We start from the raw sequence: 14,045 nt of genomic DNA on the forward strand, positions 1-14,045 counted from the left end.
GAGGCAGGCAGGATGGAAAGGGAAGATTCAGGAGGGGAGAGGGATGATGCTGGAGGCCAAGTCAGGGAAGGGACCCATGGGGAGGGTTTTGTTTTTCTGATAAATATTCAATAATTATCACTAAGTAATGCATCTGCATCTACAGTTTATTTTTTCCAGCTTTATTGAGATATAATTGACACATAACATTGTGTAAGTTTAAATTATACAATGTAATGATTTGATATATGTATACATTGCAAAATGATTACAACATGGGAGGGTTTTGAAAGTGAGACTGACACATTGCTGATGTGGTGTCCCAGACAGAACACACCCAGGCTCTAGGTGAAATGTCACCAACACCTTTCTGTTCAAGGGGGAAGGAACTAGTGTGTACCAAACTCTCGCAGTGCGGCAGGACTTCTGCTGGGTGTTTTCTATATGCACTTTTACTTACTCCTCGTGGCAACCCTGTGAGGTGGGACTTCTTACATCCATTTCGCAAAGCAGGAAGCTGAGTCATGGAGGGGTAAGGTGGTTTGCCTTATGTCATACTGTTGATAAATGAAAGAGCGTGGATTCCACCCCGGACCTCTCTGATTGCAAAGCCTTAGTTCCAATATAGCAGGAAATTCACATTCAAGAGTTTGTAAACCCATTGCCTATGCGGATGTTAACTCGCCAAGAATCAGCCTTTGTCCCACTTCCTGCAGGGTACAGATGCTCCCTCTGAGACTGATGCTCTAGGAGGTTCCTCATTGGGTCCTGATCTCTGAGTATTCTGCATAGGTGTCCTCCTTCATCCTGTGAAAGCTGATGGAGGCATAATACAGCTCTTGATCCATCTCCAAGGTGGGGGGCACCCCTGCAGAGCTTGTGGGGTCAGCAGGGAGGTCTGACTTGGACTGCTGCTGGCAATCCTGTATGGAGAGCAAAGCAGGGGTCAGAACAGGGTGGTGGGGGTCTGGGGTAGGGTGAAGAGAAGGCAGAGAGTGTCCATGAAGTGAATTTGATTCTGACAGGACATTGCTCTCTCTTCCATTCTTTTATCAAACATTTCTTACGTAACAAATATAGAACTATTGATAGCTTTCAAATTTTATTGAACACTCACTCAGACCTATGTGGAAAAGACTATTATTTTACAGAAAGAGAAACTAGTTCTCAGAGAGGTTAGTTACTACCCAAGGTCACACATCTTGATCATGAACTGAACCCCAGTCTCTCTGGCACAGGATATACAGGAGGGTGTTTATGAAAAGCTCAGTTGTCTTCTGGGTGTGTCTTCTTTATTCTCACACTGCTACCACATTCACAACACCTCTGACACTAGATGTGTGGGGTTTTCACCACACCAAGCAATTCTCCAACACCAGCTTGGTGGCCTACATTTCTAACTCAATTCTGACGCTCTCTACCCAGAGACAACACCAGATCCCATAGATTAGGGCTCAGACTTACAAGTTTGCCCCCACCCCCACTTCACCTGTCAGTTGGAGGTCCAGGTTGTCACCTGTGTTTCTGACCAACTGGCTATAAATGAGCAGCTGCCGCGAGCCCCACCTCAGGTTCCATTAATTTTCTAGAGTGGATCACAGAACTCAGGAAAGCAGTTTACTTACTGTTTACCAGCTTATTATAAAAGGATGTGATAAAAGACACAACGCAGATGAACATCCAAATGGAAGAGATGCATAGGGTGGGGGGGGGGGGGCGGGAGCTGCCACACCCTCTCCCAGTGAACACCATGTGTTCACTAACTTGGAAGTTCCTTGAACTCCATACTTTGGGATTTTTATGGAGGCTTTATCATGTAGGCATGATTGATCACTAATTCCATTTCCAGCCTCTCTTCCCTCTCTGGAGAATGGGGGCAGGGCAGGGATGAAAATTCCAAGCTTCTAATCATGGGGTGGTCTTTCTGGCTCTCCATCCAGGAGCTTACCCAGAGTCACCTTGTTAGTACAAAAGATGCTCCTATCACACAGAGAGCTCCAAGGGATTTAGAAGTACGACCATTTTTCTGCTGCAGGCTAATTTCTCTAGATTTTTGGCAACATTTTTCAAGAGTATTTCCACTTCTCATCCTCCCATTTTTCCTCTTGAACTCACTCCAATCAAGTCAACTTCCTCTCCCAGGCAACCAGATCTGCTTTTGTCAAGATCAGCTGTGACACCACTTGCTAAATTTAAGATTCATTTCTGAGAACCTATCTTACTGGACTTACTAGCATTTGAAGCAAATAAGCATTCTCTTCTCCTTGAGGCTTCATCTCCCTTTGGCTACCAGGACCCAACCCTACACTCTCTTCTTTCTAATTTCTTTTTTCTCAGTGTTTTTCTTGTCATCTCCGCCTTGTAACTCTGGCTCTCCCAGGGCTCTATTTGTGGACCTCTCCTCTTCTTTGTGGTTTCATCCACTATCGGACCTTGATGCAGATGCCCCCCAAACCTCTGTGCCTCCTACCTGAATCCCTGTCCTGAGCTCCAGACTCTTGCCGTCTACTTGTCTTCTTCATTTGGACATCTCAGAGGCACCTTAAGCTTGTAGTAACCAAAATAAAGTTTAATCCCCTCTTGGAAATATATTCCTGTAGATTTGATAATTTCAGGAATTGGTGATTCCCTTACTTATGTTGCTCAGGGCAACCACACTGGAGTCATCTTTGGCATCTATGAACATGTATGGACATCTATAACATCTATGACATCTATGGAGTCATCTTTGGCATCTCTCACACCCATTAGGCAGGCGCAGTGAACTATCTTTGCTCATATCCCACACACACTCTTATCACTCCATTAGCAAATCCTGATTCATCATTGTTACCCAGGACTAAGTCTGTCTTATGGACTGAATTGTGTCCATATGTTGAACTTATATGTTGAAGCTCTAACACCTAATGTGACTATATTTGGAGATGGGGCCCTTAGAGAGGTAATTAAGTTTAAACAAGGACATTAAGGTAGGGCCCAAAATGACTTATGTCCTTATAAGAAGAACAGACACTGGAGATGTGTGTACACAGAGAAAAGGCCAGGTGAGGACATGGAGAGAAGGCAGCCACCTGCAAACCAAGGGGAGAGTTTTCAGAAGAAGCTAACCCTGCTGGCACCTTGATCTTGGACTTCAGCCTTCACAATTGTTTCTGAAAATGTTTCTGTAGTTTAAGCCACTCCATCTATGGTATCTTTTTATGGGAGCCCTAGCAAACTGATACAGTCTGCTTTATCTCTTGCCTGGGTTATTTCAGTGTCTTCCTTATCTTGTCTCCTCTTTTCTGCCCTAACCTGCTATAGGCATTCTCAGTGCAGCAGCCAGAGTTATCCCATTAAAAAGAGCATCAGCTTGGGGAACCCAGCTGGCTCAGTCAATAGAGCATGCGACTCTTGATCTCAAGGTCATGAGTTCAAGCCCCACATTGGACGTGGAGCCTACTTAAAAATATATATATATCCTGCACAGATTTCCTAAAACCCTTATAATTTCCTAAGTGAGAAGAATGCTAGGAGCATCTTCTGTTCTAATGTTTGGTCTTTGACCCTGGTTCCTGACACAGAGCTCCTAAATCCCTTGGAATTTCCTGGACAACAGCAGCATCTTTTGTTCTAATGACATAAATCTTGGTGGGCTCCTGGATGGGGGCTGGTCACAGAAAGGCCAAGCCGTGGTTAGAAGCTTGGAAGTTTCAGCCCCATGTCCTCATCCTCCAGGAAGGGAAGAGGAGCTGAAAATGGAGGTAATGATCTATCAGGTCTATGTGAGGAGGCCTCCATAAAAATCCCAATAGTACAGGGTTGGGGCGGGGGTTGGTTAGGGAGCTTCTGGGTTGGTGAACATGTGGAGGGTCTAGGAGGGTGGGCACACCTGGAAAGGGGATGGAAGCTCCATTCATCTCTTCCATCTGGATATTGATCTGTATCCTTCATCACATCCTTTTATAATAGACTGGTACAAAGTAAGTAAACTGCCTTCCCGAGTTTTGTGGGCTGCTGTGACCAATTAATTAAAACTGAGGAGGGGGCTGTGGGAACCACCGATTTACAGTCAGTTAGTTGGTCAGAAGCACAGGTGATGACCTAGGCTTGTGACTGGCATCTGAAGGTGGAGTGGGACAGCCTTGCGGGACTGAGCCCATCACCTGTGGGATCTGATGCTAGCTCCGGGTAGATAGTGTCAGAATTAAGTTGAATTATAGGACACCCAGCTGGTGTCAGAGAGAATTATTTGGTGTGGGGAAAACCACACACACATTTAGTGTCCAAAAGTGTCAGAAATAGTAATTCTGTGTGGTTTTCCTTACATTGTCACTCTTCTCCAAATACGTAGGTAATTATGATGAATTGCAGCCCCCATGCCTCTCCGTCTTCATTTCTTACCCACCATTACCCAATGCCCACACCCACACAGCTCTGCTTTAGAAACACTGTCCATCTTGCTGTTTCTCCCACACATCAAGTATGCCCCAACCTCAGAACCCCCAAACCTTGCTTAGATAGAGCCTTAGTGATGCTCTCGGGGCTCACACTACACTCCTTCACTTTGGCTCTGGCGGGTTTTTTTCTCAAAGACTCCAGCCCCAGGACTGTCATCCCTCATTCTTCCATCTAATTCCCCTCCAAAACACCATTTCCTATCAATTTCTTGCATATTTTTGCTACTTATCTGTTCACTGTTTTCATCTCCTCCCCCCCCCCCAGCAATAAATGTAAGTCCTTGACCTCAGGGACATTTTATATTTGTAACATATGTATTTGTAAAAACACAGATATTACCCAAGCACCCAGAACAATCAACAAGTGGGAGATATTTGAGAAAAGAATGAATGCATGCATGGTGATTGCAGATCATGTGCTCAGAAACCTCAGTGGTGTCCACCTTAGTCAGAGATTGATTGATTGATTGACTGATTGTTTTCTTAAGTAGGCTCCACACCCAGCATGGAGCCCAGCGTGGGGCTTGAACTCACAACCCTGAAATCAAGACCCGAGCCAAGATCAAGAGTCGGATGTTTAACTGATTGAGCCACCCAGGCGCCCCCTTAGTCAGAGTTTTAAATAAATAAACGCCAGTCAGAGTTCGGAAATGAGCAGGACTAGGACAGGATGACATAGACACATGAGAAGGAGTGCACGCCAAGCAACGATTCTGAGATGCAAAAAGCTCACTCTGCTTGAGGCGAGTGAGTAGGCTGGTGTAGGGGGATTGCAGCATTGAAGGTGACTCTGGGTTTCCTGCCCCAAATGCCAGACCAAGTTGTTTGGGCACCTGACTTCCGGCAGTGTGGAGGAGGAGTGCTTTTCAGACTTGGGCATGTGGGACAAGGATCTTCGTGGAGGAGAGGTGGGAGGGCTGCAGCGGGATAAGGACTAAGAGGGGAGCTCAGCTCAAAGGGAGTGGTTGCATTATGCTGTACTGAGAAGAACAGACGTGCTCTGCAGCATATTGGTGTAAGAAGTGCAAGGCTGGGGCAGGACAGGGTCGGGTCTCTGGTGGAGTGTCAGGGACACAAGTGCCATCAGGGAGGTGGACAACCAGCAGGAAGAATATGCTTAGGAGTGCATTCACCACATGTTTCTGAGGCTTTGACATCTGGGGCCTTGCTAACCTTAGAGGAACTGTCCTGGCCAGAACTAGCCAATCTCTAGAGATGGTGGACTTGCTTGCAAGCATGCCTTTCACATGCAAACCAATCCGTCCAAAGCTCACTCTCCAACCCCTCCTTACATTCTGGGCCACTATTCCTCTGCCTAATCACCCCAGGGCCAGGAACCAAACAACTAGGGATGCCCCAACACCCCAGAGCCTGCTGAAATGATTCAAACTAGCCAATCCTGAATCTGCTTACCCTGTCTCACCATGCCTTTCCTGTGGAAACTGCAATAAAGGCCCTACCCATGTTTCCCTTTGCCCCCTCTGCCTCCTGACCCACCTTAGCCCTGATCCATGTGGTCCTGTGTGGGGTGGTGTGCCTCTCCTCCTGGGAACTGTGAGTGACAGAGTGCCTTTTCAGTGGCAATCACCTCCTGATCTGCTGACCTCAGACACCTGGATAATAAAACCTACATTTTCAAACAAGCAGGAAGGTGATGAGCTCATTTCTGGACATGCTGAATGGAGCATGGCTATGGGCCACCCCAAGAGATGCGGAAGAGAGTCTACACGCCAGGACACCCACGTCACTCACCAAGGGAGCTGGCTCTACCACCGGGTGGCTGCCGTCCACGCCCACTGCTCTCCGGGATGCTCTCCTCCTGCAGCTCTTCACTCTGACGGAGACACCAGAGTCTCTGACATAGGGTCACTCTTCTGAGGCAGTTTGAGGGTGGGGTGAGCCCGGGAGCCTTCATAGCAAGGCTTTGTAACAAGGTCCCCGTGCTCCTAGACTGCTGGGACCAGGGCTGGGAACACATGCGTACCTGGCACCCTTCGCCCTTGCTCCAGGACCTCACAACCCCTGCAAGTTCCACTTCTCCCCTCTCCCCCATACCCACCCAGCTCACCCAAAGAAGATAAGGCAGAGGCAGAGAGCGAACACTGTGGTGATGCCAGCTCCCGCAATGGCACCTAGCATCACTCCTGACCAGATCCCCAGTTTCCCTGCAGACAGAGACACTTGGGGTGAACTCCAGTCTTGATGAGCCGGCATGAGTCTCCTCCTCTTTAGCACGCAGAGAGCAGTACCCTTCCCCTCCTGTCCAGGGTTCAGCCCTGAAGGTCTCCCACCCATTGCAGGACCTCAGCCTCCACCAGAAGGACATGGTCTATGTGACACCTTCTATCCACACCATCTGGCCCCTGCACCCTGTCCAGCAAATGCCATCTCTTCTAGGACCCAAGTTCTTCCCCATGCAGGGTCTCTCTGCAACAGACTCTGGACCTGGCTGCAGCAGGACCAAGAGACTCTGGGCCTCGTGGGCACTCCAGAGAGAGAGACGTATGCACAGAGCTCTGTGGGACACAGAAAGTCCCTCCTTCCTTCCAGGGAGGGTGTCTGAATCTCCTCTCCTGGCCTCCACTGGCCCTATCACTCAGGGTCAAAGTGGTCTTTCGTGCTTCCAGAAGCAGGTGGAAGCAGTGATATTCTCAGAGCTTCAGCTCTCCTTGTCCTTCCTGGCCATGCCTCCTGAGAGCCCAACACCCAGAGTGAGGGATGTGTCTCTGGGCCATCACCTATCAGCCATATGGTGGGCACCGAAAGAGTCCTAATGGGGCTCACTGTCCAGGTGGGGGCCAGATGTCATTACCAATGGGAATAGAACAGTGGGGGGTAAGGCTGGGCTCAGAGAGAGGTCAAGGTGAGGGCTGAGGAATGATAGTGAAAGAATGGCCCAGAGACATTTTGGGGCAGTAAAACTACTCTGCATGATACCACTAGATGGATACATGTCATTATAAATTCTCCAATCCATAGAAGGTACAATACCAAGAATGAACCCTAATGTCAACTATGGACTGTTAGTGATAAATGCATGCCTATGTAGGTTTTATTGTAACAAAGGTACACTCTGTTGGGGGATGTTGATAGTGAAGAGGCTATGCATGTAAAAGCAGGGCTTTTGGGGAAATCTCTCTACCTTCAGCCCAATTTTGCCAAGAACTTAAAACTCCCCTTCTAGGGCGCCTGGGTGGCTCAGTTGGTTAAGCGACTGCCTTCGGCTCAGGTCATGATCCTGGAGTCCCGGGATCGAGTCCCGCATCGGGCTCCCTGCTCGGCAGGGAGTCTGCCTCTCCCTCTGACCCTCCTCCCTCTCATGCTCTCTGTCTCTCATTCTCTCTCTCTCAAATAGATAAATAAAATCTTTTAAAAAAAAAAAAAAAACCTCCCCTTCTAAAAATAAAAGTTACTAAAAATGCCTCAGGCCTTCAGAGACCAGAGGAAGATAAAGAGCATAATCAAGATGGTGGGGAGAAAACTGCAGGTCACCCTGGCAAGACCAGAGAGAGAGGGTATGGGAGAGGAGGACTGAGGGGGCTTCTCATGTCTAACCACAGCTCCCCAACACACCCCCACCCGTTGAGTCTCAAGTCCCACTCAGACACAACTTGACAGAGACCCTGGCCAGTCAATGCCCCATGGATGGGAGGCTCCTTCCTACCTGGTCTGTGTCCCAGGCAGACACCAGTTGTTGGGTTCTGTGTGGCACCTGGGATGGGAAGAAGGGATTTCCCTCTTCAGTGGGGTGGGATGATGTGAGATACATGTAGGCATCCCCTGTCCCCAGAAACCACAGAAATAAGGAGGGACAGGGCTTGAGTCCTTCTAGGTCCCACACTCAGCGAGACCTCCTGGTAAAACACCAAGGCTACCCAACCTGGCCTTCCCTCCCCTCACTCCTTCAGGGACCTGGGCATCCTGGCCGCATGCTCACAGGTGACATTGAGCTGGACAGTCCTTTCCACCATCACACCAGCTGCAGGGAAGTACACCTGACAGGTGAGGTTGGTGCCATGGTCCTGGGGCCGTGGGGTGAGGGTGAGCACTGAGGAGAGGTGGGTCCTGGGGCCCAGGGAGGTGAGGGCCGCTGACATCCAGGAGAAGATGGGAGGCGTGCCCCGCTCACAGGCCCAGGGCACAGAGCAGGTCAGGTTCCCGGGGCGGCCAGACTCCAGGGTCCCCGGGATGAGGATGTCAGGTGTGCGGGCCAGGGCTGTGAGGAGATGAGGAGACACGGGAATCAGGAAGGGGGTCCGAGGTGAGGCCCTGAGAGAAACCTCAGGGTTTGGTTCAGCTCCTGCCTCGGAGTTCTGACATGGGTTACCCCCAGTCCCTCCCAGGAAGTGAGTCCCATCCCGGCTCTGACCTAGGACCTCTGTCCTTCCCCTGTGGCCTCACCTGGAGTCTGCTCCTTACCCGTCACATGCACGGAGAGCTGGTTCTTTAGGTAACTATATTTCATAGAAGACCCTCTCTCCACCCTAAAGAAGTATGTCCCCGAGTCCCTTCTCTGTGCATCTCTGATGTCCAGGGAGCAGTCCCGGGGGTCCCCGAGGAGGTGGAATCGGCCCTGGGTCTCCTCCTGCACGTCTCGATCTGGGTTGGTTGTGGCCACTGGAGCATCCTGCTGTACACTGGCCCCTTCCCGGAACCAGTAGCCAAGAGCAGGGAAAGACTCAGTCGAGAACCAATTGGGGTAAGAGAAGCTGCAGGGCACGGAGATACACAGGCCCTCCTGCACCGTCAGGGACGCCGGCACTTGCAGCCAGAACCTTGAACGCTGAGCCAGGGACCCTGTGGGGAATCGAGGGTCAGCAGCAGCCCCCGCCCGCCTGCCCCCCACCCTCGACCCACTCACCTGCCCACAGCAGGGGCAGAAAAAGCGGCGGCAGCAGCATCTTTGAGTTGGAGCGTGCGTGGGCTTCCTGTGGGTGAAGAAGTGGAGAGCAGTGGAGGAGGGTTGTGGGGGACCCAGGGGAAGCTGGGGAGGAGCATAAGCCCTTGTGGTTCTCAGAAGAGGAACTGCAGTGCCGGAGCTCCCCCTCTCCCTCTGTACAGCAGCCACGCCCTTGGCCAGAGACCAGGGAGCCCCACCCAGGGAGGAGAGACCAGCAGCAGACCCCGTGTCCTGCCCCCCGTCTCTGTGCTTCTTTCCAGCACCTGAGCCTGGACCAGGGGCGTGCGTCTTGCCCATTAGGCCTCAAATTTGCTAGAGGCCTGCCCTGATGGGGAGGGGCACAGCAGAGGTGTCTGAGAACTCTGTGGCATGAGAGGGGCGTAGGTGGGTGTGCTGGAGTCCTGCTGTCCAGGCTGTGGCATCATTGGTGCTCTCCATTTGCTCTGGGGAAGTGGTCACTTCCTGGCCTGGGCCAAGTTAGCCGCTGTGGTGTCTCGACCTACGGTTCTTGAACAGGGGTATTTGCCTGCCTCCCCACAAAGGGGAAATTTGTCAGTGTCCGGACACATTTGATCATCATGGCTTGGGAGGAGGGTGTGTCTGGCATCTAGTGGGTTGAGACTAAGGATGCTTCTAAACATCCTCCGATGCACAGGATGGCTCACACTGCAAAAAATCATGCAGCTCCAAGGTTCAACAGTGCTGAGGTTGAGAGAGCCCAGTCTAGAGCGGAGGGGCAGTCATTTCTTCCAGATATGGGATCTTGGAGGTTCTGTGTGGGTGTCCAGCCCGTGAAAGATGAGGAAGGGTCTTGGGTACAGAGTTCATGTCAGCTCTGTGTTAGGGCTGGAGGTAAAGAGGAGATACACCGGACCCATTTCATGCCCTTGAGACGCCTGGTAGAGACCATGAGGGAGGAAACAGGCTGGAGCCATGGGGCTGGAGGCTCTGTTGGGTGCTTTGGGACACAGTGAGCAGAGTGGACATGGCCTGCACTCTCAGGGGACAGGAAGGAAGATTCCCAGCTATAGGACCCTGCCATGGGCCCAAGGTCAATGCAGAGGCAAACTCGGGCTGAGCAGTGGGAAAAGCTCTTTGCACCTTTCTGCTGTGGTCCCCTTGCTCACATAACAGATGGCACTTCACCATGCCCTCAGGGGCCTCCAGGTCTTGTCTCCTGCGCTGCCACGTAGTCATCCTGCACCCCCCGGAGGTGTTACCCACAGGCAGTGCAGACGCCTAACTGCCTTGCCGATGCTGCCCCACTCCTTGCCACCAGCTCTCTGACTTCTCTCATGGGGAGACCGACTTGTCCATTCGACCACACTCACTGGACACCACCTGTGAGTCCAGTGCTGTGCTGGGGCTGGGGCTGGGGCTGGGAGGTGAACAGGCAGACTCTGACCCCAAGGAGCCCCCAGTCCTGCCTGGTTGGGCTCTTGTGGGACGAGGTGCAGGGAGTGTTCAAATGCTCCCTATGGATGGCTCAGGGAGACTACGTTGAAGAGGGGATCTTCAGATGCTGTCATTCCCCCTGTCCTTCTCATATCGTCTTTTCCCATGTCTCTCATCCCCAGGATCTCTGTGCCCCAGCCACATGCTGGAGAGGCCCCAGGCCCTTCCCTTGAGGCCCCGTCACCTCTAGGATCCAGGATCCCGAGCCCAGGCACCAACATATCTCTGTCCTGGCAATAACAACACAGAAGACAGAGTGGGTCTGTGTCACTGGGAATGCCTGAAGCTGAACCTGAGAATAAAGTTGAGCCTGAGGTCGCCCCTGTCCCTTCTACCATCCTCTCTCATACCTGCTGGGGGGGAGCATCCCAGAGACCAGCTTCCTGAAACTCACTCTGCATGGAGAGGCAGGGAGACCCGGGCACCCCACAGGTGCCACGAGCTGCAGGTGGATCCCCCTCTGTCTCCAGCCCCTACCCAAGACAGCTGCAGGACCCTGGACAGCGAGGGCTGGGAGCAGCTCAGGGTGTGGCCCTCTGGGACCGTTCAGTGGCCTTCTCTTCACCCCTTGGTAAAGCCACCTTACTATGCCCTGTGCCCTCACATGGCCTTTCCTCTGTGCCATACCTGGAGAGGGAGGAGGCAAGGGTGGGAGGGAGAGGGATCACTCTCTTTCTCTTCCTCTTCTTATAAGCCCACCCATCTTAGGATTCCACCTTTATGATCTGATTTAATTTTAGTTATCTCTGAGAATACAATCACATTGGGGGTTGAGGCTCCAGCATATGAATTTGGGGGGCATAATTCAGTCTACAACATTCAGGTTCTATGGGGCCCCCATGTTTCATCCTTGTCCTCCTTGTAGGCAGTTTCATATCCCTCACATGCAAAGAAAGCAAGTCATATAAATAATTATATTCTGCATTTCCACTTTCCATTTGAAAGAAATATGTCCCAGCCTCCATCCTCCTGGTGTCAATGATGCTCAAAGCACAGTTTTATTTCCCAGGGTCTCTGAGGAGGTGGAAACATCCCCGAGTCACAACCTGCAGTACATGGTCTAGATGGGTCGTGGCCACTGGAGCATCCTTACCAGGCTTGTCCCTGTTTTGGAACCAGTAGCCACAAGCAGGTGTGGATTTGTTCCAGCCATCCCGAGGGTAGGAGATGGTACAGGGTGTGGGGATGCACAGCTCTCTCATGTCATCACAAACTTATTTGTTCGCTTGCAGCTTGAAATCCGGATGCTCAGTCCGGGACCCTGGGCGTGAGAGTCTCTGCCTCAGCCACCCTCTCCTACCTGCTCACCCCTGGACAGCAGGGTTGGCTGCAGCTCTGGGAAGGGATGAGCCAAGCCCTTTGCTGGGATTTTCTCTTTCAAGGAATCATGAGCTGTGGGACCAAGAGTAAGTTCTGACAGGAAGGTGAGTGACATTGAGGTGTGTGCACAGAACAGGAACCTCAGACCTGTTCTGTATTAGAGCTAGGCTGTCTTGAGAGATTGTGCTCATTTCCCATTTTTCAGAGGGGGCTGCTGAAGTTCAGACAAGGCAATGGACATGCCCTAAGCACAGGGGAAGGCAAGACCTGCTCCCTGTCTCCACACCGCCTGCCCATGTCCTGACCCTGCTCTCCGCATTAGGGACCAAGGCCCTCCTGGGCAGGTATCAGGGAGTTGTACTATTCCTGCTGGGGCTTAGTTCTGGAGTGGCCCAAGTAGGAGTTAAAGGCAGAAGAATATGGAAGAACCCCAAGTAAGTTGAAGGGAGATGTTTTCCATTCATTCATTTATTTAACAAGACAGAGTGAACACACTCACTGTGTTGGGGGCTGGAACTGAGACCTGACCTCACTTCTCCCTGCTTAGTGGGGTGGTCCCTAGGCAATTCCAGGATTTCGTGACAGGAGCCAGAACCAGGAAGAGCAGGCTACATAGGGGTTTTCTTCCAGGTTTTCACCGGGTTCACGGGCACTCGATCTCCACATCTCTATTTTGAGAGGACAACATCCACCCATCTCCTTGGCCATGTCTCCCACCTTCCTCCATCACCACATAAGGGCAGGGCCAGTACAGTGCCCAGTATAAGTACTTGAATAAATGGATGAAGCCTTTTCCAAATGCCCCTCCCAATTCACAGTGCAAAACCCCTCCTGATCTAGCATTCTACGGCAGAATTTTTCTTACATATGCTTTTGCTTCGGGCAGCGCCTCCTCTTGTCAAGCTTCATATGTGGGGCTGTTTCTCTTGCTTTTCACACACTCTCAGCGTCAGGAGCTGCCTGACATCATGCAGAGTCCTGGCTAGTCTGTGGTTGGAGGAGCAATTTGCGTTTAGTATGACTGTAGGAAATGGGCTTGTATCAGTGTGCAATTAGGTTTTGTTACAAAATACCCCATGTAGCCCGTCCTCTCTCTTTGCAGAGGTTCCTGGAATGCTACTTTTAAACAACCTCCCATCCAGTGCTGAGCAAACCAAAACAGAGCCTGCCCTGATACCTCAACACAGCAAGAGAGGACGAAGGAGTGTGTTCTTGACTGGGAAGACCATCTTCCTGTGGGAATCCGCAGGGGCAGAAATGCAGGCTGTGGCCACCAGATGGCAGTAATGATCCCTCAAATTCCTGCGGTTAAACTAAAAGGCTAAAGGAATTAGTTGAAAGGTCATCTGGGATTTTTATGATTCCCAGGAAGTCGTCCAATTAACTGAGGGAACCGTGTTAGTGTGAGCATTACTGTCAGTTAATTACGGTGCTAAACGCTTTACCTGTAATACATCCTTTGAGCCTCATGTAGAGCCATTGAGGTCTATAGTAATGATCCCTTTCCATTTTACGAGCGATGATGAGGTTCATAGATGTGATAATCTTTCCTTTTCTTTCCTTTTTTTTTTAGACAGATCTGTTGAGGTGCAATTGCTATACAAAATATGGCACATATTTAATGTATGCAATTTGATGAGTTTGAACTTACGCATTGCACCTGTAAAATCGTGACCACAATCCTGGTTATAAACACGCCCACCACCTCTCAAAGTTTCCCGGGGCCTCTATGCTTTTTATTGGTTTTTGTTTTGTTATGTTTTGTTTGTTGTTATTGTAGTAAGAAAACTTAACGTGAGGTCTACCCCCTTAACAAGTTTGTTAAGTGCAGAATACAGTGCTGGTAACTATGGCTCTGTATGATACAGAGGAGCTCACAACTGATCCATCTTGCATAACCTGAATCTTTATACCTTCCGACCAACAGCTCCCCGTTCCCCTTCCCTCCAGAC

The 14,045-nt window shown here is 50.7% G+C and overlaps 1 protein-coding gene across 3 annotated transcripts; it reads right to left on the reverse strand.

Annotated features, from left to right (window-relative positions):
• Positions 1 to 268: 268 nt before the first annotated feature.
• Positions 269 to 9,391, reverse strand: LOC110572962 (myeloid cell surface antigen CD33). Of its 3 annotated transcripts, none has more exons than XM_044911443.1 (6): positions 9,280 to 9,391; positions 8,838 to 9,215; positions 8,356 to 8,634; positions 6,487 to 6,583; positions 6,171 to 6,252; positions 269 to 902 (listed from the first exon to the last, which is right to left on the reverse strand). In XM_044911443.1, the coding sequence occupies exons 1-6, from the start codon at positions 9,317 to 9,319 to the stop codon at positions 738 to 740; spliced, it is 1,041 nt and encodes a 346-aa protein (XP_044767378.1). In that variant the 5' UTR covers positions 9,320 to 9,391; the 3' UTR covers positions 269 to 737. The 3 variants fall into 3 exon arrangements, with proteins under 3 accessions (XP_044767378.1, XP_021537081.2, XP_021537082.2); XM_021681406.2 differs by lacking the exon at positions 6,487 to 6,583 and adding an exon at positions 8,083 to 8,130 and having other exon boundaries at positions 8,331 to 8,634; XM_021681407.2 differs by lacking the exon at positions 6,487 to 6,583 and adding an exon at positions 8,083 to 8,130 and having other exon boundaries at positions 809 to 902; positions 6,171 to 6,292; positions 8,331 to 8,634.
• Between the last annotated feature and the right edge of the window lie 4,654 nt (positions 9,392 to 14,045).

Source organism: Neomonachus schauinslandi, chromosome 16, assembly GCF_002201575.2.
Source record: "Neomonachus schauinslandi chromosome 16, ASM220157v2, whole genome shotgun sequence".
NCBI classification, from domain to species: Eukaryota; Metazoa; Chordata; class Mammalia; order Carnivora; family Phocidae; genus Neomonachus; species Neomonachus schauinslandi.